Below are 21,936 nucleotides of genomic sequence, written 5' to 3' on the forward strand. Positions count from 1 at the left end.
TATTATATTACTTTATTATGTTTTATTTTATTATTTTTATTGTTTCCATTCTACGTGACTTTACCAAAAGAACCAAGAAGATGAATATTTGGAATGTATTAACGATGCCTTGACTCATTATGCGCTGTTGATACACTAAGCAAAAGGACGCCAAAGTGGAGCATAATCATTTATTGACAACCAACTACAACCAAATTTTGACTTAAAACTTTTCGTGACTGAAGGAATTCATATTCTTGGTTCTTTCGGTAAAGTCACATAGATAGAAAATAAAAATAAAATTTTTATTTTAGATTTTTTATCTACGTGACTTTATCTGAAAGAACCAAGAATACAAGTACAGCCGACTCTTTGAATCGCTCGGCAACAGTAATAGCACATTTTGACATAAGTTTGTATTTCAACAGCTTAACTCAGCCAAACCCGCGTGTCGACAATCACAGAACACCGCGGCAACAAAACGGATACGGAACGACGCGACGACCGTTCCGAGCAATCCTTACACACACTCCTCTCCTGGGTGACGGGGCAAAACAGCAGAAGCCCAGGGGTGTGCAAATTCGCTCCCGAGGTCGCGTACAGCCAAAGGGGATTCCCCCCCCCCCCCTATCAGGACCCAACGGTAGTGCCGCCCTCCCAGGATTCAGCGCGAAGAAATCAACCTTGGCCTTGATTTGCGCTTAAGACTTTCGTGACTGCAGGAATTCATATCCTTTGGTTCTTTCGGTAAAGCCACGTAGAAAAAAATAAATAAATCATGAAATACAAAAAAATTTGCCTTCATTTTTATTTAATAAAATTTTCTTTTTCTTTTCTATACACGTGACTTTACCGAAAGAACCAAGAATATTTGATTTGCGCTCTCAACGGCACTCTTATTAGCTCCACGCAATGGCGGAGCCAGGATTTTCAGGTAGGGGGGGGGCAACCCCTCCAGCAATGAAAAATGATAGGAGTTGTTATATAGTAAGGACTTGTCCCTTGCTTTTTATTCAACGCGTGTGCGGCGATGGCACAGCCATCGATCGAGGGTCGAATTTGAACCGTGTGTGATCGGCATCGTGCTCGCTGAAGGTGTTTGCCTTTAGGGAAGTCGTGTTCTGTATACGCAACTGCGCACAATTCTGCGAGTCACTTATAACCGCTTTGCCGTTACCTATCGCCAATGATGGACTCAGACTATTGTCCTATTATCTCATAGAGTCCCTGGCACAATAATATGCTACACAGTGGCAGTGGGGGTCGCAAAATGCCGATTTATTACTAATAAACCCCAATGATCCGATCGAAATTGGGGATTTCGATCGGATCATTGGGGGGGCACATGCCACCCAACCCCCCCCCCTCCCCCCCACTGGCTCCGCCAGTGGATCTGACCCCGTGCCCCTACTGGACATTTGTGAAAAATAGCTTGATGGCTCAGGGGGTTCCTCCTCCAGTATGAATAATATTCTGATTTTTATTTCAAAGGATTTCTGAAATTGAGGGTCACTTCATCAGAGAAGAGCTGGGAGGAGTTCCTAATGGAGGCGATGTTTTTTTTAAAATCAAGCCTAATTTGTTAAATTACATGGCCAAGCAAGGGGCGAGAGGAGCGGGCAGGGGTGGGAAGGGACAGAGGAGGGAATTGACGATGTGGGACTCTCATTTGCACTTCCTGGATGTGTCTTAGCATGTCTGCTTAAGGGCCATCTTAACGTGTATATGCTAAAGGAAATCACTTAACAAGCGGCAATACAATTACGACCTTGAATTGCAGAGGATCACAGTGAGCTGGTGCAAAAGGTAAAACTATTTTTTTAAGACAATGTGGGACTCTCTATTGCACTTCCCGATGCTTCTTAACATATGTGCTAAAGGACCATCTTAACTTATATACTAAAGTGCCATCTTAACGTATACACTAAAGGACCACCTTGACGTATATGTACTGAAGAACCATTTTAACGTGTAAATGCTAAAGGACCATCTTAACGTGTATATTGCGAAAAGAAATCATTTAACAAACGTCGATTAAATTACAGCCTCAAATTGCTTAGGATCACAGTGAGCTGGCACAAAAGGTAAAACAAAATTAGATTGAAAAAAATATCTGAAATGTGAATCTGGCTTAACAAAGCTCACATGTTACGAAAGATGGAGTTAAACTTGGGGTGTTGATCTCGAAGTCCCCAAAGAACCTCCAAGAACAGCCTGGGCTTTACCCGGCTCTTCCCCAACGTGAGCTCTATCACGTGCTTTGCCGCCACGTCCCGTCCGTGTTTGTTCTCCATTGCTCTCAGGTCCTGCAAAGCATCACGTCGTCATTGCATTAGTGTACAAACGTAAACGTCATTCTAAAGCTAAACTAAAAACCTTTTGTTATTTTGCCCGGTAAGGCCTAGCTGAGATGATCATCGATTATCCCGGCGCACGGTTATCCGGCTGCTTCCAACATTATACGGCAGTCCAGCGGACGATCCGAGGAAAGTGGCAAAACCAGTTTGGCGATCATCAGACACACGGTTGTGTTAAAATGAGAGCGTAGTAAGTATATATTGAGTCACTATGGCGTCTAGCGCCAGCTATTGGAAGAAGAGTGGTAATGTGCATGTTGGCGTCTTTCTTTGGCACCGGAGTGTGTATAGCGTAGAAGCGGCCCTCAGGGGGCATGCTTCTGGTGATGCCCAGAAAGAGGGCACTTCAGGACATCACAGTCTGGGTGAACCTGAGAGGGCACGTGACCAGGAGAGGGTAGCGAGGTGGGCCAAGTGACATAAGGTCCAGAACCTTCTACTAGGATCTAGATGGGTTTGGCCTAGGGCGGAGCCAGGCCACGCTCAGGGGCACAAAAGGGAAGTCCCGAGCGCCGATCCGGGCTGTCTTTTATAATCAACCCGCCGTGCTACGTTTCTTTGGTTGTCACTCTTCGGTCGTTACGCTCAGCTTCGTGGGTCAGGCAGTGCATCACTGACTGACCCAGTTATCTAGTTACCCCGTTGTGGTCTAAGTTACTTGTGGTGGTCACCACCTATGTCGTTATCCCGTACGTTTATGCAGTTACCCTGTTGGGGTGTTAGAATAAACGTGTTGCCTCCAAGTTCAAGTGTTTGTCTCCATGGAACCCACTACTCGTAAATCTCCACATGCAGTGTCTTCGAGATTAGAGTGGTAAATACGGTACGGTAGATACAATAACTTTTAACAGTAGAATATTTATTTGCGTCTATTTGCATGTTTATTTAGACCAATTTCACATAGTAAACAAATAAAAAAAACATATACACAACACCTAAAACATAATGTCATGCAATAATGTGCAAAGATACAATATTTTAAATTATGATGACGTAGTAATAATTATCCGGCGTTTTTGTTATTCTGGTGCCCCCTTCCCCCCCGAAGACCACCGGATAATCGAGGATCTACTGTAGCTCTCTTTTCATAAGTGACCTGGCCACAACGAAGTGGCTCATCATGTGGAGATTTCTAGATGCCATATAACTTGAAATGCATGTTGATTCTAAATGTGGAGAGAAAAGCTGGAGGAGCTGGAAAAAAATCCACGTGACCACAGGGAGAGAGACAAGCAAATTTCAATTATACAGCAGATGTCAGGGTAGGGATCGAACCCACGGCCTCCTGCATACCAGGCGAGGTAGTCAACATCTCATCACCGTGATGATGAGAGAGACATGCAAACTCCAATTATATAGCAAGCATCAGGGTCGGGATCGAACCCAGAGCTTCCTGCATACCAGGTGAGATAGTTAACATATCATCACCGTGATGATGATGAGAGAGAGAGGGAGACATGCAAACTCCAATTATACAGAAGGTGTTAGGGTCGGGATCGAACCCACGGCCTCCTGCATACCAGGCAAGGTAGTTAACATGTCATCACTGTAATGATGATGAGAGGGAGATATGCAAACTCCAATTATACAGCAGGTGTCAGGGTCGGGATCGAACCCACGGCCTTCTGCATACCAGGCGTGGTAGTTAACATCTCATCACCGTGACACTCATACCATTCTTACCTGAAATACCTACAAATGACCCAAGTGTCTCACTTTCCATTCCATGAAGGATCTTATGTTATATCTTATGCTACTGCAACCTTTGGTCACGCTGATGAGTGGTTTATTGTCTCTCTGTGTTTACCTGCTGAGAATAATCTTGTAATGGTCCATCTTGCACAGTCTGTAGACTGCCTTATCTTTGATCGTGAGCATGAGCACCCCTTAATCCGCATCAACTGAATGATGACGTGTCTTTAACAGATATCAAAAATGAACGAGTTAAAAAAGTCAAGGTTTCAGCGAGTGCTCACAACGTCTTGAGCCTCCGCTGTGAAAACCAAAGCCAACACAATACCTGTGCGATGGTTTTGCTGAAGTAGTTTCTTTTTTCCAGGCAGGTGAGCAGGGGTTCCAGATCATCTTGTATAGCTTCGGATATGTCTTTCTTGTTGAAGCGAATATGGCCATATAACCCTTTGTCCTTGTACTGATCCAAAAACAAAGGGGCCTTGGTCAAGAGCATCTTGAGGAACCCTGAAAGATAGTGAGTAGTGGCGATTGAGGATTATTGAGAAGAAATGAAAAGTACGATTGATGCACGTGGTGGCGCACACCTCTAGTCCAGCACTTGTGAGTGGACCGATCTCCATCTCTTTCATCTGTTTGGGATAGAGCGTTGCCCCATCGCGCACACAAGTGGTATTTTTTGCTCCGGGTGTTGGAAACTATTCTTTGTTGTTTCATTTTGCTGGGAGGTATTTGTCTTGCACCTAGCGGTAAAACTACAAACTATGTAAGGGATATGGGACCTTTTTACCAGTATCAAACTATGAGAAAAATATATTTGGTGTTTGAACATCTTAACACCTGTTTTATTTTTCTTCTTGGTTCTTTCGGTAAAGTCACGTAGAAGGGAAGTAATAAAATAATATTTCCACAAAGGGAAAAACCTATTCTTATTTTATCATTTACGGAATATGTTGCCGACATTTCAGTTGCTTTGTCCAATCGCTTGCATGATTGCATAATAATAATGGATGATACATCGACGGACAATCCTGTAGATGCTTCCACTCGTGGTATCGGCAAATTGTGCACGAAGGATGAGTTGAATGAAACAACAAAGAATAGTTTCAAGTGAAAAACTGGTCCGCATGGAGCTCATTCCCAGTCGACAACAAGAGTCACACAAAGTAGAATCATTTTAATGCAGACGTCAACTGGGAGGGAGTCATAACGTGGATGATATCTGTGGGAAGTTTGAAGGTGTTCAAAGACGTTTAAACTCACTGAGGGAGCTCAGCCACTGCTTGACGTTGGGGTACTTGTTCTTCACGATGTGCAATGCAAACAGCAGCTTATCGCAGTCGTCGTTGCCCCGTCTGATGAAGAAGTCGAGCAAGATCTCGGCATGGTCCTCGTCGCTGTTTGCCGATTTCGCTTTGGCTATGACGTCGCCTGGAATCATAGACTGGTTGATGAGCTGCAGCAGAAGGTGTCGTGGGTTCACGCCGATCCAAGCCTTCAGCTGTGGCTTGGCTTTTGTAACAGCCAACACTGCTTCCCCTGTGACAACGGAAAATGCAGTGTACAGGCAGTCCTCGACTTAAGAACGCCTGTTCTTATGAACACCACCTGCAATTACGAACACCACCTGCACTCACGAACAGCACCTACACTTATGAACACCACCTGCAATTCCGAACACCACCCACACTCATGAACACCCGTACTTATGAACACCTGACTTACGAACACCCGCACTTACGAACACCCGACTTAAGAATGGCTCCCTATTGGTCAACCATGTTATGTATGCTTATGATCTGGTGATTGCTGCTCACTCAGAGGAGGAGTTGGAGGCACTGCTGCTGAACCTGGAGTGTGCCACTAATAGGTAGGGCCTTACCATCAGCCCCACCAAAATTAAGCACCTGCCTGGGTATTTTGTACCATCAGACACTCCACCCCACAACTCCCAATTGGTGATGGGGCAGTTGTGGAAAGAGTAGAGAGTTTTCCATACCTGGGCAGTGTGCTCATGACCGGCTATGGTTTGACAGCAGAGATCTCACTCCGAATCAGTCGAGTGGAATTATCTTTTGATTGGCTGCGCAACAATGTGTGGAAGTTACCTGGTATGTCGCTCCGCATGAAGCTTGATGTCTTCTTGGCCACGGTCATGCCCTCCCTTCTCTATGCTTGCGAAACGTGGACCCCCCTAATGGAACATCTTCCCTGGTTAGAAACATTAGACTGGCCTACAATCCATTCTGGGTTTAACCAGGCTGGATTGCGTGAGGAGCTCACAAATCCTTGAAAGATGTGGACAGAGTCCCATCAGTGAGCTCCTCTGGCAGGCAAGGCTGCGTTGGCTGGGTCATGTATCCCTCATGCCCAGCAACCGCATCCCTAAACAGCTTTTGTTCGGCTGGATAGAGGGGTCTAAACGGGTGCAGCACTGGCTAGAGAAGAGATGGAGTGATATGGTAGAAGAGGATGTAGAGCTGAGTGGACTTGCCAATGACTGGTACTAGCGGTAGAGGAGGCTCGTGAAGGACGCTACTGGGCAGATGGAGGCAGTCGCTCTCCAGCAACAACGGAGGGCAGAGGAGTGATGCTCACAACAATGAGCAGAGCGCCGGGCGGCTAAAACACAGCAAGTTGGAACAGTAGGGTGCACAGGTGGTGCATCGGCCAGTCGTCTCAGTCAGTCGACCCGTGGCACCTGCTGGGTCTGTCCCGTGACCTGCCAGCGGGCGTTCGACACTTGACATGGCCTTAACATGCACATGGCCTGGCACAAGTGCCGTGGAGACGTCAACGCCACTTAGTGGTGAGTGGCGGTTGTTGTTGTGTGTGTGTGTTGAATTGTGGTGACTCATTGTCCCCCTTTCGACAAGCATGCCAGCATCAGGACTTAAGGTAAGTGAAAATATAACAGTATTTTTTCCTATTCATGTTACGTTTCATTTACCATATAGTATTTATTACATGCAAATGTAGAGTATTTCTTCTTTATGAGTTTAACAATGCTTCCTATTTTTTCGTTCCGTAATACGTTTAATAAATTCTGACCGTATGGGCATTTAAATACATTTACATTAGTATGTTCAGACCTACGAACCGTTTTAAATTTCCAACGGGTCTCTGGAGCAAATCATGTTCGTAAGTCAAAGGACTGCCTGTAATTATACTTCTTTTTTATTAAAATAAACATTAAATGATTTAATTTGAGCACCGTGTATTTTAATTGACAATTCGAAGCAATTTGACGTGATGTTTATTGTGGTGAACAGTTGTAGGACCACGCATACCCTTTTCGTTGAACATCTTCCACAGCTGCAGGTAGTTTTTTCTAATGGCGTAGAGAGCGTTCCAGAGCCTGAAGTACTCCTTCCCTCCCTGGTTGAGGAAGTGGTGAAGTAGAAACTCCACGCAGTCCTCTCCACCCTTGCTTTCGGCCATGCTGTAAACTTCCCGTGTGATTGTGCAGTTGTTGATCAGATGCTCCAGGAGAGGGGTCGGGTTCTCACCGACCCATTCCTTTAGCTCCTCTGCGTATTCCTGCATCACCCCCCTTACCGTTTCATCAGCAATGCCACCGTCTGCCTGTGAATTACAAACATAGAACTCTCACGGGGATGCCTCCAGCAGTCCTAAAATCCAAGGTTGCCTACTCGAGGTGGCTGAATAAATAATTGTGGAATGTCACTGTGTAATGCCGGCCTTAGAGAGGCACAGTGTGCGGTGTAGTGACATCGCGGACACCACTCACGTGTGGGTGCAGTACCGGGCCCTAGAGTGGCTCGGTGAGCGCTGATCGACAGCGCTGGATGGCACCGCGATCTGCGTGCAGTGCCGGCCCCTACAAGATGGGGTGCGGTAGTGCTGGCCATGTGAATGGGGTTACTAATCACCCCAGAGGACACGTGACCAGTTAAGTCTACACAGGGCCCCCAAGTGGGGGTCAGCGGTGGTCACGTGTCAGGGTCGAGATCCTGCTCGAGGTTTCGAGAAGGTGGTCGTGTTTAAGGACGGAGCAGGCCACGACACAGAGGATATAAGCCGGGCCCCCCAGAGAGACAGGCTGATGTTGTTCATCCTAAAGAAACCTACGTTCTACGTCACTACAGAGTGTCCAACACATGGACCTGGACCCAAGCTGTGGTCCGGTCCGTCGTAGCTAGTCACGTTGTAATTAATTAATGTAGTTAGCCTGGTGGTCACCACCATAGGTTGTTATCCTATTAAGGGGCAGTTACCCCATGTGTAGGTGTTAATAAATGTGTTGCCTCCAAAGAGTACGTCTGCGACTCTCACTACAAATGTATATGTTTGTACGTTGAACTTTTCACCGTACGTAGCCAACCGTGCTAATCGAAGGTGCGGGGGAAGGACAACAATCTAAACACGGTGTTGAGTCTATGGGCAGTGTTTGAGTCTATGGGCAGTTTTGAGTCTATGGTGCAGACACGACCCAGCTATCACAAATAACAGCTCAATGAAGTGGCTTATCGTCATGTGGATATTTACAGCAGGAAAATAATCTAACCGCAAGTTTATAAATGTGGAGGGAAAAACCGGAGTACCCGGAGAAAAATCCACGTGACCACGGGGTTAGAGACACGTAAACTCGAAATATACAACAGGCGACAGGGTCGGGATCGAATCCACGACCTCCTGTATACAAGGTAAGGTAGTTAACATCTCCCGCCACGTTTTTTGAGGGTCCAAGGCTGCATGGCACGTGTTGCCACGCCTCTCCCAATGCCCATCGTAGTCCACTAAATCGCAATTATTTGTGCATACAATTTTCCCACAGTGATGTGACGATACACTGCCGCGGGTCGGACGCATTGTATCACTTATTGTAAGCTCGCTGGAGCCACCATGCACGCCACTGGAGAGCTCCTAACCGATGTCAACGTCGTCCGCCGTTACCTGGGTCCCGTGCTTTTCGACTACAAGGAGCGGTGCCGCCTCTTCGTACCCGGCGCCTGTGAACGCATCGCAGGGAGCATTACAGAGATGCAATGGCAATGGCAAGAAGTTCGCTTTTGCTGTCGCGCACTGCTTTCAGATGTGCTGCTTCTGCGGCCGTCTGGAACGCCTCCTTCCGATATTAGGAAGCCACTGGTAGCGATGCACTTTAAATCATCGTCGAGATTGACAAAACTCATTTCTTAAAACTGCCTTTTGTGTGTAGTTTGTTGTCCTTCGCCTCGCACCTCTGATTAGCCACAGTATGGTGCAAAAAGAAGTCCTACACACATACATGTGAAGCTTTAAGAGATAATATGACTATCATATATAAAAACATTTTTTATTGTAATCATTGTCAAACCAGTAAAATCACTGTGCGTATGTCTGTTGAGCTTCTTTTGTCCCACCGTACATAGCACACCGTAGCTAATCGGAGGTGCGCACCGGTATACCGCTGATCTGCTCAATCAGACTTACGAGAGAGCTTCTGTCTCCGTCTATAAACGATGAGGATGGCAGTTGTAGCGATCAGTGAGAGTGCAGCGATGCATCCCAACACGATGGTTGCTGGTAATGAAAAATTAAAAACAAGGGAAAAACAAAACATCAAATCAGTTCCGCCGATCTATGGATAAAAAAAGCGTGCTGAAGACAGTCAATGTGAGCATTCGAAAACGGCCCGTGATGTGCATGGCAGACCTCGACGAAAGCAGGTGTTACGTTCCTCAGAAAATTCCTCCCAAAAAACGCATTCCGACGCAATAATCGACCTCACGGTCCATAAACGGTCACGCTTCTCCCCTCTTGGTTTAGCAGGCGATTTTCATCGCCTGCTATTGCACTATGTTGAGTCGCTCTCTCCCTTTTTCTTGGGTGTGCGTGTGTGTTAGGAGAGCGGTAGTCTAGTAGGGTTTTGCGCTTCACTGCGCTACGGACTTGGCGACCCGGGTTCGATTCGCACTCACGGCCAACACCAGTGTTAGCGATTATCTGAACCGGTCCTGGGCCTCCCCTAGGTTGACTCAGCCTTACATTTGTACCTGGTGTGGTGTGGGAAGGTTCCAGAAGGAAAGTAAACGACGTTGGAATCTTCCGGAAGAATCTACCGGGGGAAAGTGCTGAAAGTTACCAGGGCGTGGCCAAGCGGGTGTATAAGGGGGAGCGAGGCCCTCGATCGGGGCGCTGGCTCGGGGACTGAAGGATGACTGCAGGCGGACGACATCGGCACCGACTGTCTGAGATCTACACGGTCTAAACCATCTAGAAAGACTGTCCGAGCTTTACGGGGTGGAAACCATCAAGAATGACTGCCTGAGATCTACATAGTGGAAACCATCACGAAGGACTGTTTGAGATCTACATGGTAGAAACCATCAAGAAGGACTGTCTGAGATCTACATGGTGGAAACCATCAAGAATGACTGTCTGAGATCAACATGGTGGAAACCATCAAGAAAAACTGTCTGAGATCTACATGGTGGACACCATCAAGAAAGACTGTCTGAGATCTACATGGTGGAAACCATCAAGAAGGACTGTCTGAGATCAACATGGTGGAAACCATCAAGAAAAACTGTCTGAGATCTACATGGTGGACACCATCAAGAAAACTGTTTGAGATCTACATGGTGGAAACCATCAAGAAGGACTGTCTGAGATCTATATGGTGGAAACCACCAAGAAAGACTGTCTGAGATCTACATGGTGGAAAGCATCAAGAAGGACTGTCTGAGATCTACATGGTGAAAACCATCAAGAAGGACTGTCTGAGATTTACATGGTGGAAACCATCAAGAAGGACTGTTTGAGATCTACATGGTAGAAACCATCAAGAAGGACTGTCTGAGATCTACATGGTGGAAACCATCAAGAAGGACTGTCTGAGATCTACATGGTGAAAACCATCAAGAAGGACTGTCTGAGATTTACATGGTGGAAACCATCAAGAAGGACTGTCTGAGATTTACATGGTGGAAACCATCAAGAAGGACTGTTTGAGATCTACATGGTAGAAACCATCAAGAAGGACTGTCTGAGATCTACATGGTGGAAACCATCAAGAAGGACTGTCTGAGATCTACATGATGGAAACCATTAAGAAGGACTGTCTGAGATCTACATGGTGGAAATTCTCATGAAGGACTGTCCAAGATCTACATGGTGGAAACCATCAAGAAAGACTGTCCGAGATCTACATGGTGGACACCATCAAGAAGGGCTGTTCAAGATTAATCTAGTTGAAACTACCAGGGTTGCAGATAGTCAAAGCCTTGTGAAACTTATTAGTCGTACTCTCGCCTTGTAATGCGTTATCGAGAAATAAATCATCTAGGAAATGGAACCTGTGTGTGTGGGTGTATGTTGTGTAGGTGGTGCATCCGCCAGTCATCTCAGTCAGGCGACCTGTGGCACCTGTTGGGTCTGCCCCGTGACCTGCCAGCGGGCGTTCGACAATTCACGTGGTGTCCTTAACGTGCACACAACCTGGCACAAGCGCCGTGGTGATGTCACCGCCAATTAGTGGCAAATGGCGGTTGTTGGTGTGTACGCTCTTTATTTTTTAATTTCACCCCAACTCTTCCCACATCGCGGCGCTCGTGCCCACTGCTCAGCCCTGACACTGTCACTTGAACGTTGATGATTCGCCATAAAGGCGTCTGCATCAACGCACGTGCTCAACGAGTGGACGTTTAGATGTATGCGCTAATGTGTCTGCGCCTGAACTCGAGTGTTGCGTTATTGCGCAAAAAAAACTGTACGTGATAATCCAATCGTCTTCTGCATTCGATTCCCTTCACACCTTCCAACGGATGCAGCCCCCTCACGGCACGACTCATCGACGCGGAGATTACAAGAAGCAGCGTAGAATCACGTGTAGACGGAAAACATCACCTCCCCACATGTAGCCGGACAGCAGACCTCACGAGGCACAACCGCGTACAGCCGAACGATGCGTTCGATAAAAGCCGCGTCGGGAAAAGTTTTTTTTCCGGTGCAGTGAAACAGGCCCCTTTGTAAATGGGTGATAAACCACTCGTGACGTTCATCGTAGCGACGACGAGCGGCAGAGGTGTTATCGTGATGCTCTCGATGATGCTGGGAGTAGACGATGTATGCATTGTTGACGGCCTAGATTCGGTCGTCATGGAAATCGGAGTGGAGACATTTGCCTCCTAAGGCGGACCTGTGGTGTGATATGCCATATGTTTCGTGGTTGTTACTGGTGTTGTTGAGTATAACCACCTTTGACGTCACAAGTTTAGTCAGGTGCCGAATAAGGGAATAGGCTACAGCGCGTATGTTGAGCTTCTTTCGCACCGAACGTAGACAACCGTGCTAATCTGAGTGTGCAGGGGAGGGGGGACAACAAACACGAATCACAAGAAGCAATTCTACAGACGACGATGATAGAGGTTCATCTTCTTGGTTCTTTCGGTAAAGTCACGTAGAATGGAAATAATAAAATAATAAAAATAAAACGTTATAAAGTAATTCTCACGACGTTTCGGCCACAACGCAAGCAGCCGTCCTCAGGTGAAGAACAGGTTTGTCGAGAAGACAGAGTCTGAATGACACACCCCAGGCTTGGAGCGTCTATTTAAGCTGGGAGGGAGGAGGAAGAGCGCCTTGACAAAATCATTTTCATATCAAGAGGAATTTTAGCATATTTATAGGAAATGCAGATATGCAATTAGTATTACTTGTGAGGTGTTGACCGCGTGGTAAGTTACCTTGGCTGGGCCCTTCACGAACACAGAGCTGCAAGCCAGGGTCTCTCTTGAACCCCTCCTTGCACTGGCACATGGTGTCCTGGGCCAAGGAGCAGGCGTGAGCCACCTCCTCATCTGCAAATGGGAAGCGAGTGTTCATCGGTCTCACACACGGACGACTTTTGACCTGGTTTTGACAATGCCCATGATTTGTTTTTGCTACGATAGCAATGACACCTCTCAAAGCCTCACCCTCTTAACTACATCGGCCATTCCCTTCCTCTTCATTCCCCTCGCCCCTCTACTCCCCATCCCTCTCCTATAGCCCCTCTCGTGACCCCTCTTATTTTAAAAATTTTCATTTTTTTTCGCCTTTTTCAATATGTTTTTATCCCTTTTTTTCTTTCTTTTTGTCTCTTTTTGTCTCTTTTTCTTTCCCTTTTCTCTTTCTTAATATTTTCTCATTGTGTTTTTTTAATCTCTTTTCTTTATTTTTTTTCTCTCTTTTTCTCTTTTCTCGTTTTTTCTTTCCTTCTCTTTTTTGTTGCGTCGTGTTTCGTGCATAGCGTAAGACGACGCCAAAATGTCACCGCATCCTCCATTATGATTGCGACGGCGGTGCGAGTCGTTCCTGTTACCTGGTCCGCAAGCCCCACACGGCATGCACGTCTTCTCCTGGTGATCTCGGTTGCTGAAGGTGCCCTCAGGGCATAGGTCACACAAGGAGTCCATGCCATCGGCGATGCAGTCGATATTCTTGAATGTCCCTATGAAGAGAAACATGGCAGTGTGCTTCGTGAACTTTTCAACTTTTTAGATGGAAAAACTACGTAGCTCTTTGTCAATCTACTACTGGATATATTTCCAGATGCCCAGTCGGTCATGAGGATTATGTCACCATACTGTGGGGAGCGGTAGTGTAGCCGCGCTACGAACCCGGTGGCCCGAGTTCGATTTCCGCTCACGGTCGTCACCGGCGACGATTAATCTGAACCGGTCCTGGGCCTCCTCGAGATCGACTTAACCTCAAATGAGTACATGGTGCGGTGTGTAGTAAACATCGCCACTGGGGAGACAAAGGTGGTGTGGTGCTGGCCATTTACCCCCTCGTGTGCCGTGCCGGCCTTCATGGGTGCTCGCTAACAGCACTTGCCCCAACAGTCTGTTCAGGCTATAGGGGGGATCTTTGTAACCATTCTTCACCAGGCTACTCAGTGCAGGTTGGTGAATGAGTAGTGGGGCATTACTTGGTAAAATAAAAAAATAGTTTAGTTTTAGTGTGGGTGTCTATGAGTATGGGTCTCTGTAGGTCTCTATGAGTGTGGGTCTCTATGAGTGTGGGTCTCTTTGGGTCTCTATGAGTGTGGGTCTCTGTGAGTGTGGGTCTCTGTGGATCTCTGTGGGTGTGGGTCTCTATGAGTGTGGGTCTCTATGAGTGTGGGTCTCTGTGAGTGTGGATCTCTGGGTCTCTAAAAGTGTGGGTCTCTGTGGGTCTCTATGAGTGTGGGTCTCTTTGGGTCTCTGTGAGTGTGGGTCTCTGTGGGTCTCTACGAGTGTGGGTCTCTGTGGGTCTCTACGAGTGTGGGTTTTTATGGGTATCTGTGAGTTTGTAGAATCACGTGTTTAAAGTATTTGGCTGCTATAAATGTTCACGCGATAGGCCACTTCGCCTCGCTATCATTTGTGACGGCCACGTCGCTTCTGACAAAAGGGCCGCATAGCTCAGTGCGGGGCCTTTACTTGGTACAATGAACACAAATAGCTTCGTATATGTTGTGTTTCCTTACCTGGGCGGCAGAGTCTGCAGCAGACTCCACGGTGCGTTTTGTAGAAACCGCGATCGCATTCTTCGTCGGCCAGAATAGCAGCGGCAGAGATGATCTAAACAGAGAGGGTGTAGGGGACAAATCGGCGAATTTGGGTGTAAATTGAAACTCCAGTCATCATCTGCGCAGCGGCGGCGGCTTTGCCGTCGAACAAAGAAGGTGGTCACCGCATTCCGCGGTGCTTTCAGATGCACTTCTGCGGTCGTATGGAATGCTCTTTCCTTCCAATAATTAGGAAGGCACTGGAAGTTATGCAACTTTTATATCGTCTAGATTGACGCAATCATTCCTTTAGAACTGCTTTTTGTGTTGAGTTTGTTGTCCTTCCCCCACACCTCCGATTAACGTGGTTGGCTACGTACGGTGCCAAAGAAGTTCAACACTACACTATACATGGCAATGCACTACACTATACAATACACTACAATACACTATATACGACAATATACACTACACTATACACTACAATGCACACTTACTTTACGCGACACCACTAGAATGAAACCTCATTTCTTTAGACCTGAGTTTAAATTTCTTTAGAACTGAAACAATTAGAGTGCCAGAAAATTCCAAAAGGTGTTTTTTTTGGCATCCTCTGGTCTAACACCGTTTTGAGACTAGACTCATGTAGATCTCAGCCAGTCTTTCTTGATGGTTTCCACCATGTAGATCTCAGACAGTCCTTCTTAATTGTATCCGCCATGTAGATCTCAGTCTTTTTTGATGGTTTCCACCATGTAGATCTCAGACAGTCTTTCTTGATGGTTTCCACCATGTAGATCTCAGACAGTCTTTCTTCATGGTTTCCACCATGTAGATCTCAGACAATCTTTCTTTTGGCATCCTCTGGTCTAACACCATTTGAGACGAGGCTCAAAAGAAAGCTATCTCTGGTGTGGACCAATCAGTTTCAAGGACAATGCATATATTATCAGTGTGTTTTTTGTTAGCATTCTGACCACAAGCATTGTGGTTAATGCAGACGTGATTCCTTGTAAAGGTTTCAGTTTGGTGTTTTAGCATCTCACTACGGGGAGAGAGAGAAGCAGACTCCAAATGTACAGCAGCAGGCATCGCCAGGGTCGGGATGGAACCCACAATCTCCTGTACACCGGGTGAGGTAGTTAACATCTCTGCGTTTTCTATTGTGTTGATCTTACTCTTGGTGCCAGTGAATAATACACAGTGTAGCAAATCATTAACCAGCATGGCAGTTAAATGCAACCTTGATGACAATGAAGGGAAAGAAATGCAGCTCTAGGCAATACTCATGCCTGTTTAAAAGGCTAACAATGAATACCATATCGTAGGCAGTATGTCTATACCACACTCTAGTACATAACTTGGGCAAGTGCATGATGTGCTACGGTTTTTTTTATGTTTTCAATGATTTTCATGTGAAAAGGGACAACATGCCTCGCCCGCTATGCAGGAGGACGTGGGTTCGATCCCAGACCCTGACGACACTTGCTGCTTATTTGGAGTCTGCGTCTCTCTTATTTTTTTACGATCAGAGGAAACAAGAAGATGCTCGGTGTAGTCTGCACTTTGCTTCGTTCATCATTTCGTTTTTTTGTGTTTTTTAATGCTTTGCTTTATGTAACCCCCCCCCTTTTAAATGAAATATTTCACAAAAGATGTCACGTTCTGCTCTCCTTACCCCTTCCCTCTCTCTCTACCCCCTCTCCCTACCCCCCCCCTCTCTACCCTCTCTCCCTACTCCATGTCTATGTTCCCTCTATGTTTTCTATGTAATATTTGTAAAAAAATAAAATACGGCAAGTGCTGCATAAAGCATTGTTTTCTTTTTATTATTTTATTATTTCCCTTCTACATGATGACTTTACCGAAAGAACCAAGAAGATGAATCCTTGCAGTCACGAAAGCTTTAAATCGAAATTTATCTGTATATAGTTTGAGTGAATTATGCCAACAGAGGTGATGACTGGTTATAACGACAAGAGGTCTGTGTACAGTATTCGTTTACGAGCACAGGTGTTTTGACCATACTTCACCACGCCGATTGATTGGAGTGCGGTGATCGTCCCATGCATAGACTCGCGCCTGTCATAGAAGAGTGGAATTGGCATCACTGACTCATTTACAACTGTTTGCCCATACGTGTGAGTGAGTGACACTGGTTACAGTGAACAGGTGAGTGTCACTGGTTACAATGAACAGGTGAGTGTCACTGGTTACAATGAACAGGTGAGTGTCACTGGTTACAATGAACAGGTGAGTGTCACTGGTTACAATGAACAGGTGAGTGTCACTGGTTACAATGAACAGGTGAGTGTCACTGGTTACAATGAACAGGTGAGTCACTGGTTACAATGAACAGGTGAGTGTCACTGGTTATCATGAACAGGTGAGTGTCACTGGTTACAATGAACAGGTGAGTGTCACTGGTTACGATGAACAGGTGAGTGTCACTGGTTACAATGAACAGGTGAGTGTCACTGGTTACAGTGAACAGGTGAGTGAGTGTGAGTTGTCCTCACCACGAGAAGGAGGATTCCCCTCCACTCAACTGGTCTCTTCCACAGAATCATGTCACTATCCTCTCGTCCTCCTGTGTCAGCAGCTCAGGTTCATCACCGATGCTTCTTCATTCGCTCACAAAGTCGCCCCCGTGTCTTTCCAATGGGATCTCCGCGATTAGCACGGTTGCCGATGTACGGCGCGATAGAAGTTAGACATACGTACACCACGCTATGCACTACTATACACTACACTGCTATATACTACACTATACACTACACTATACTGCTATATACTACACTACACTATACACTACTATACACTACACTATACATTACTATACACTACAGTATACACTTCAATACTATACACTGTATAAACTATACCACTATACACTACACCACTATAAAATACACTACACCACTGTACACTACTATACACTGCACTATACACTACACTATACACTACTATACACTACACCACTATACTAGATTGAGAACTAATGTTTGTAGAACCGCTCTTCGTTGCTGCGTTCAGTTTGTAATCCTTCCCCCTCCGATTAGCCACGGCTGGCTACGTACGCGCCAAAGAAGTTCTACACACGCACACACATAAGTAGCGTAGCTTTGTCAAGGTTAAAGGCACGGTCTATAGTTTGATCGCCTCTCAAAAAAAAGCGAGAGAAAGAGAGGGAGACTGCCAGCTACGACTTTGTTGTTTCGACATGTACAGCAATGCACCTGAGCTGACTTCCTTGAGTAGTTGCAGGTCAAGGTGCGTGTGGGAGAGAGGGGGGGGGGGGTGTTTAGAGTGCCACTGCAAAAATGTATTGTCTCGAGACAAAAAGATAACACGCGAAATGGTCCAAACGCCACGTTGGCTAGGGAGATGTTGACTACCTCGCCATGGTATACAGGAGGTCGTGGGTTCTGTGAGATGTTGACTACCTCGCCTGGTCTACAGGAGGTCGTGGGTTCTGTGAGATGTTGACTACCTCGACTGCTCTACAGGAGGTCTTGGGTTCTGTGAGATGTTGACTATCTCGCCTGGTCTACAGGAGGTCGTGAGTCCTGTGAGATGTTGACTACCTCGCCTGGTCTACAGGAGGTCCTGGGTCCTGTATATTTGGAGTCTGCGTCTCTCTCCGTGATGAGATGTTGACTACCTCGCCTGGTATACACGAGGTCGTGGGTTCTGTGAGATGTTGACTACCTCGCCTGGTCTACAGGAGGTGGTGGGTCCTGCTGTATATTTGGAGTCTGCATCTCTCTCCCCGTGGTGAGATGTTGACTACCTCGCCTGGTCTACAGGAGGTCGTGGGTTCTGTGAGATGTTGACTACCTCGCCTGGTCTACAGGAGGTCGTGGGTTCTGTGAGATGTTGACTATCTTGCCTGGTATACAGGAGGTCGTGGGTCCTGCTGTATATTTGGAGTTTGCGTCTCTCTCCCCGTGGTGGTCACTGCGTGGATTAATGTTGCTGTGATTTTCACACCTGATGATGACTGTGGTTTTCACACCTGATGATGATTGCTTGTGTTGCAATCGAAACGTCGTGAGAATTTAATTGATTTATTTTTATTATTTTATTATTTCCCTTCTACGTGACTTTACCGAAAGAACCAAGAATATTAATCCCTGCAGTCACGAAAGCTTTAAATTAAAAAAAATGGTCACCAGGTTCATAGACCCGTCAAGCAGTACAGGATTTGTCAAGCGAGGAAACAGAAAGAAACCACTCGGACACTCAGTGCAACAAAAATCTTGAGTATTTAATAGATCACAGCATCAACTAGTGTCACAATCACGTCAACTCTGCATTTGTTATTCTTCTACAGTACTAGTTGGCTGTGTCGGGTGGTGGCGGGTTTTAACGACACAATATTATAAATTTACGCGATCTAACCCAAAAAAACCTCGATTGTGGTTGGTATGCCTTGTTTCTGACTCACAAACCAAAGACTTATATTTTATGCATTTATGCAATACGTAACAATATGTGCCCACGTATGTGTGTTGCACGCCTTAACAGATGTATCAAAACCAACCCACATTAGCGACTACAGGAAAAAATGCAAATGTTGATATTTCCGTAGCCTTAACAAAATATGGGACAGCACTGGCATTAGAACGTAAACGTTAAACTCTCTAAGAACGTAACAGTATTCAGAAAATATTGGCAAAACCAGACGGTCCTCTACCAGTATGGAAAAAAACAAAGTGTGCACCTCGCAGCAGACCAACCAATATATCAAGAAACAATCATTCTACCAGTAATACATCAGAACAATTACCAGTGGGTCCTCTTTGTGAGGTAACCCCTGGGAGCCCTGACTTTCACATAGACTGAGTTCAATATTAAATGGAAATTTCCATACTTGACATCACGCCCCATGTCATACATATAAATTACCGTTAATGCAGCCAGAACATGGGACGATGTAGAACCTAAGTCTTTAGATTGGGTGGCCGGATGTTATTTCCATGTATGGTTTTGGCTACTTCTTGCAAGGATCAACATTTTAACGAACTTATGTTGGACAAAGGGCCTATGTCCCTACGTGACTTTACCGAAAGAACCAAAGAGTATGGATTCCTGTAGTCACGACAGCTTCAAATCAAGGCCGATGTCCCGTGAAGTTCTCAGGTGCGGCATCGCTTATATATTTCTGGGCATGAGAATTAAAGCCTCCCTTCCTAGACCATAACTCTGCTGATAGGAATTAAGGCTCAACATATGCGTCGTTTATAAGAGAGCAATGTGAATACACATGCGATGAACAATTATAAGTATAATTTTCATGAATTATTAATTATCAAAAAGGGGTACACATCTAGCATTTGTCTATACAATTAAACTGAGTTTTATCCTTTATTGTATACTTATTATTACAGGATTTTTCCATAACGCCGTGGTCTTCAGGAACTCAACTACTGCCTTAGAGAACAGACTGTATAATAGGCGACGTTTCGGTCAATGGGCCTTCTTCATAGCATATCTATGTGCTGTGATGAAGCCCATCGTCTGTAACGTCGCTTGTAAAAAAAATCCTTCAAAGATAATTTATTATTTGTGCTTATTATAGCGAAATAAAGGGTGCCAAGTTGCTATCCATTCATTGCGTATTGCACTTTTTCCTTTTTGATTTTCACCTCAACACGAAACCCCCTGTATACCTTCATGAATCAATAAACGCGCGAGTTTAATATTATCTTATATAGATTTATATATAGTGCCTTATTTCATAGCGCCTGACAATAATTATACTATTATACATAAGATGGCAGTGGTTGAGATAATAAAGAGTAAGGGTTGTTATTCAAACTGGCGGTGTAGTTACGTATGTTTGTTGAACTTTCGCACTGTAAGTAGCCAACCGTGCTAATCGGAAGTGGGGGGGGGGGACAAGCTAAACGCAACAACAAGCAGTTCAAAAATGGTGACAGGAAGACAGGCGGGAGTGGTTAAGGAGGGGTTGGGGTAGGGGTGGTAGTGATAGAGGTTAGGGTGGTAGTGATAGGGGTGGTAACAGGGTTGAGGTTGTGATAGGGGTTAGGGGTAGTGATAGGGGTTAGGGTGGTAGTAATAGGGGTTAGGGGTAGTGATAGGGGTTAGGGGTATTGATAGGGGTTAGGGTGGTAGTAATAGGGGTTAGGGTGTTGATAGGAGGTTAAGGTAGTGATAGGGGTTGGGGGTAGTGATCGGGGTTAGGGGTAGTGATAGGGCTTGGGGTAGGCATGGTTGTAGCTGAGGGTGGAGCTAGAGAGTACCAGTAGGGGTAGTGATAGGGGTTGGAGTAGTGATAGGGCTAGTGATAGGTTTAGCGATAGGAGTTGGGGTAGGGCTGGTCGTACCTGGGTGGCAGTGGCAAGGAGTAGCTGGATGGGCTAGGGGAGATGAGATGGGGATGGCTTTAAGGGAGGGATGGCAGCAGGTTTGATTTGAAGATGATTGTCTCTGGACCACGTCACGGTCACTTGAACATTAATGATAATGATACTAAACGATGTACATGGGCTTGGGCAGGAAACATCTCCTAAGACGGGCTGATGGGACGAGACTCGTGATTGAATCGGAGCCAAAGGAGAGGACGCATCCAAAAGGAAGACAAATGCACGGAGATGAAACGATTTAGATAAGTTCTTGTACAGGAGTGAGATGGTAGCATCACTGGACCATGCGTGATGGTGGCAGCATGGGGAGGATGTCATCCAGCAGTGACTAAACAATAGCTGGTGATGATGTATGTTGAACTTGTTTAGCACTGTACGCAGCCAACCGTGCTAATTGGAGGTGCGGAGAAGAGTGTACAGCATCCTTTATTACAATAACAAGACTGGAAATCGAGTAGAATTCATAAAACAAAGAGGGAGCGGGTGAAAATGTCAGACAAAGGAACGCAACCCTATTTTTCCGTATTAAGGGGGAATATCTGCCAAACGCGGTGTTTGCACAACAATATATGTTGAAAGTGTAAAGAACATTCCTTTCACAGGAAATGTCACTGCAACCCATAAATAGCAAGCTGTTGAGTTAGTGGAGTTCTCAAGTAATTTTAAAGCATTTTTTTTGCGATTGTCTTTGTAGCTATCTATTAATTTTATTTAAGTAATCAGATTTGGCCTTTTTTGTATTTCTCCGGGTCCTCCGGTTTTTCCGTCCACATTTAGAAACACGCATTGAGATTATTTTGCGGCTAGAAATGTCCAAATGATGGGGCTACTTTGTTGAGCTATCATTTGTGATAGCCAGGACGCTTCTGAAAGAATAAGTTAATACCTCATTAGGCTTTGCCTGGTAGGATGGGGATGGTTTATTTAGTCTTAGTTATTTGTACGTGTTTCGGTGATTTGTTGACCCTTTCTCGTACTTTGCACTACGGTAATGTTTTTGTACTGTTTGTTGTTGTAACGTTCTTATCCCGTGCCCCTA

General features: G+C 45.7%; 1 protein-coding gene across 2 annotated transcripts; it reads right to left on the reverse strand.

The window, feature by feature from the left end:
• Positions 1 to 156: 156 nt before the first annotated feature.
• LOC144739326 (uncharacterized) lies at positions 157 to 17,769 on the reverse strand. 2 transcript variants are annotated; one of them, XM_078622287.1, is made up of 10 exons: positions 17,025 to 17,769; positions 14,485 to 14,578; positions 13,336 to 13,464; positions 12,719 to 12,832; positions 9,465 to 9,554; positions 8,946 to 9,001; positions 7,319 to 7,613; positions 5,292 to 5,567; positions 4,357 to 4,535; positions 157 to 2,285 (listed from the first exon to the last, which is right to left on the reverse strand). In XM_078622287.1, exons 1-10 carry the CDS (start codon positions 17,073 to 17,075, stop codon positions 2,121 to 2,123), a joined length of 1,449 nt encoding a protein of 482 aa, XP_078478413.1. In that variant the 5' UTR covers positions 17,076 to 17,769; the 3' UTR covers positions 157 to 2,120. The 2 variants fall into 2 exon arrangements, with proteins under 2 accessions (XP_078478413.1, XP_078478414.1); XM_078622288.1 differs by lacking the exon at positions 9,465 to 9,554.
• Positions 17,770 to 21,936: the final 4,167 nt, after the last annotated feature.

Source organism: Lampetra planeri, unplaced genomic scaffold (genome assembly GCF_965212315.1).
Source record: "Lampetra planeri unplaced genomic scaffold, kcLamPlan1.2.h2 scaffold_143, whole genome shotgun sequence".
Taxonomy (NCBI): Eukaryota; Metazoa; Chordata; class Hyperoartia; order Petromyzontiformes; family Petromyzontidae; genus Lampetra; species Lampetra planeri.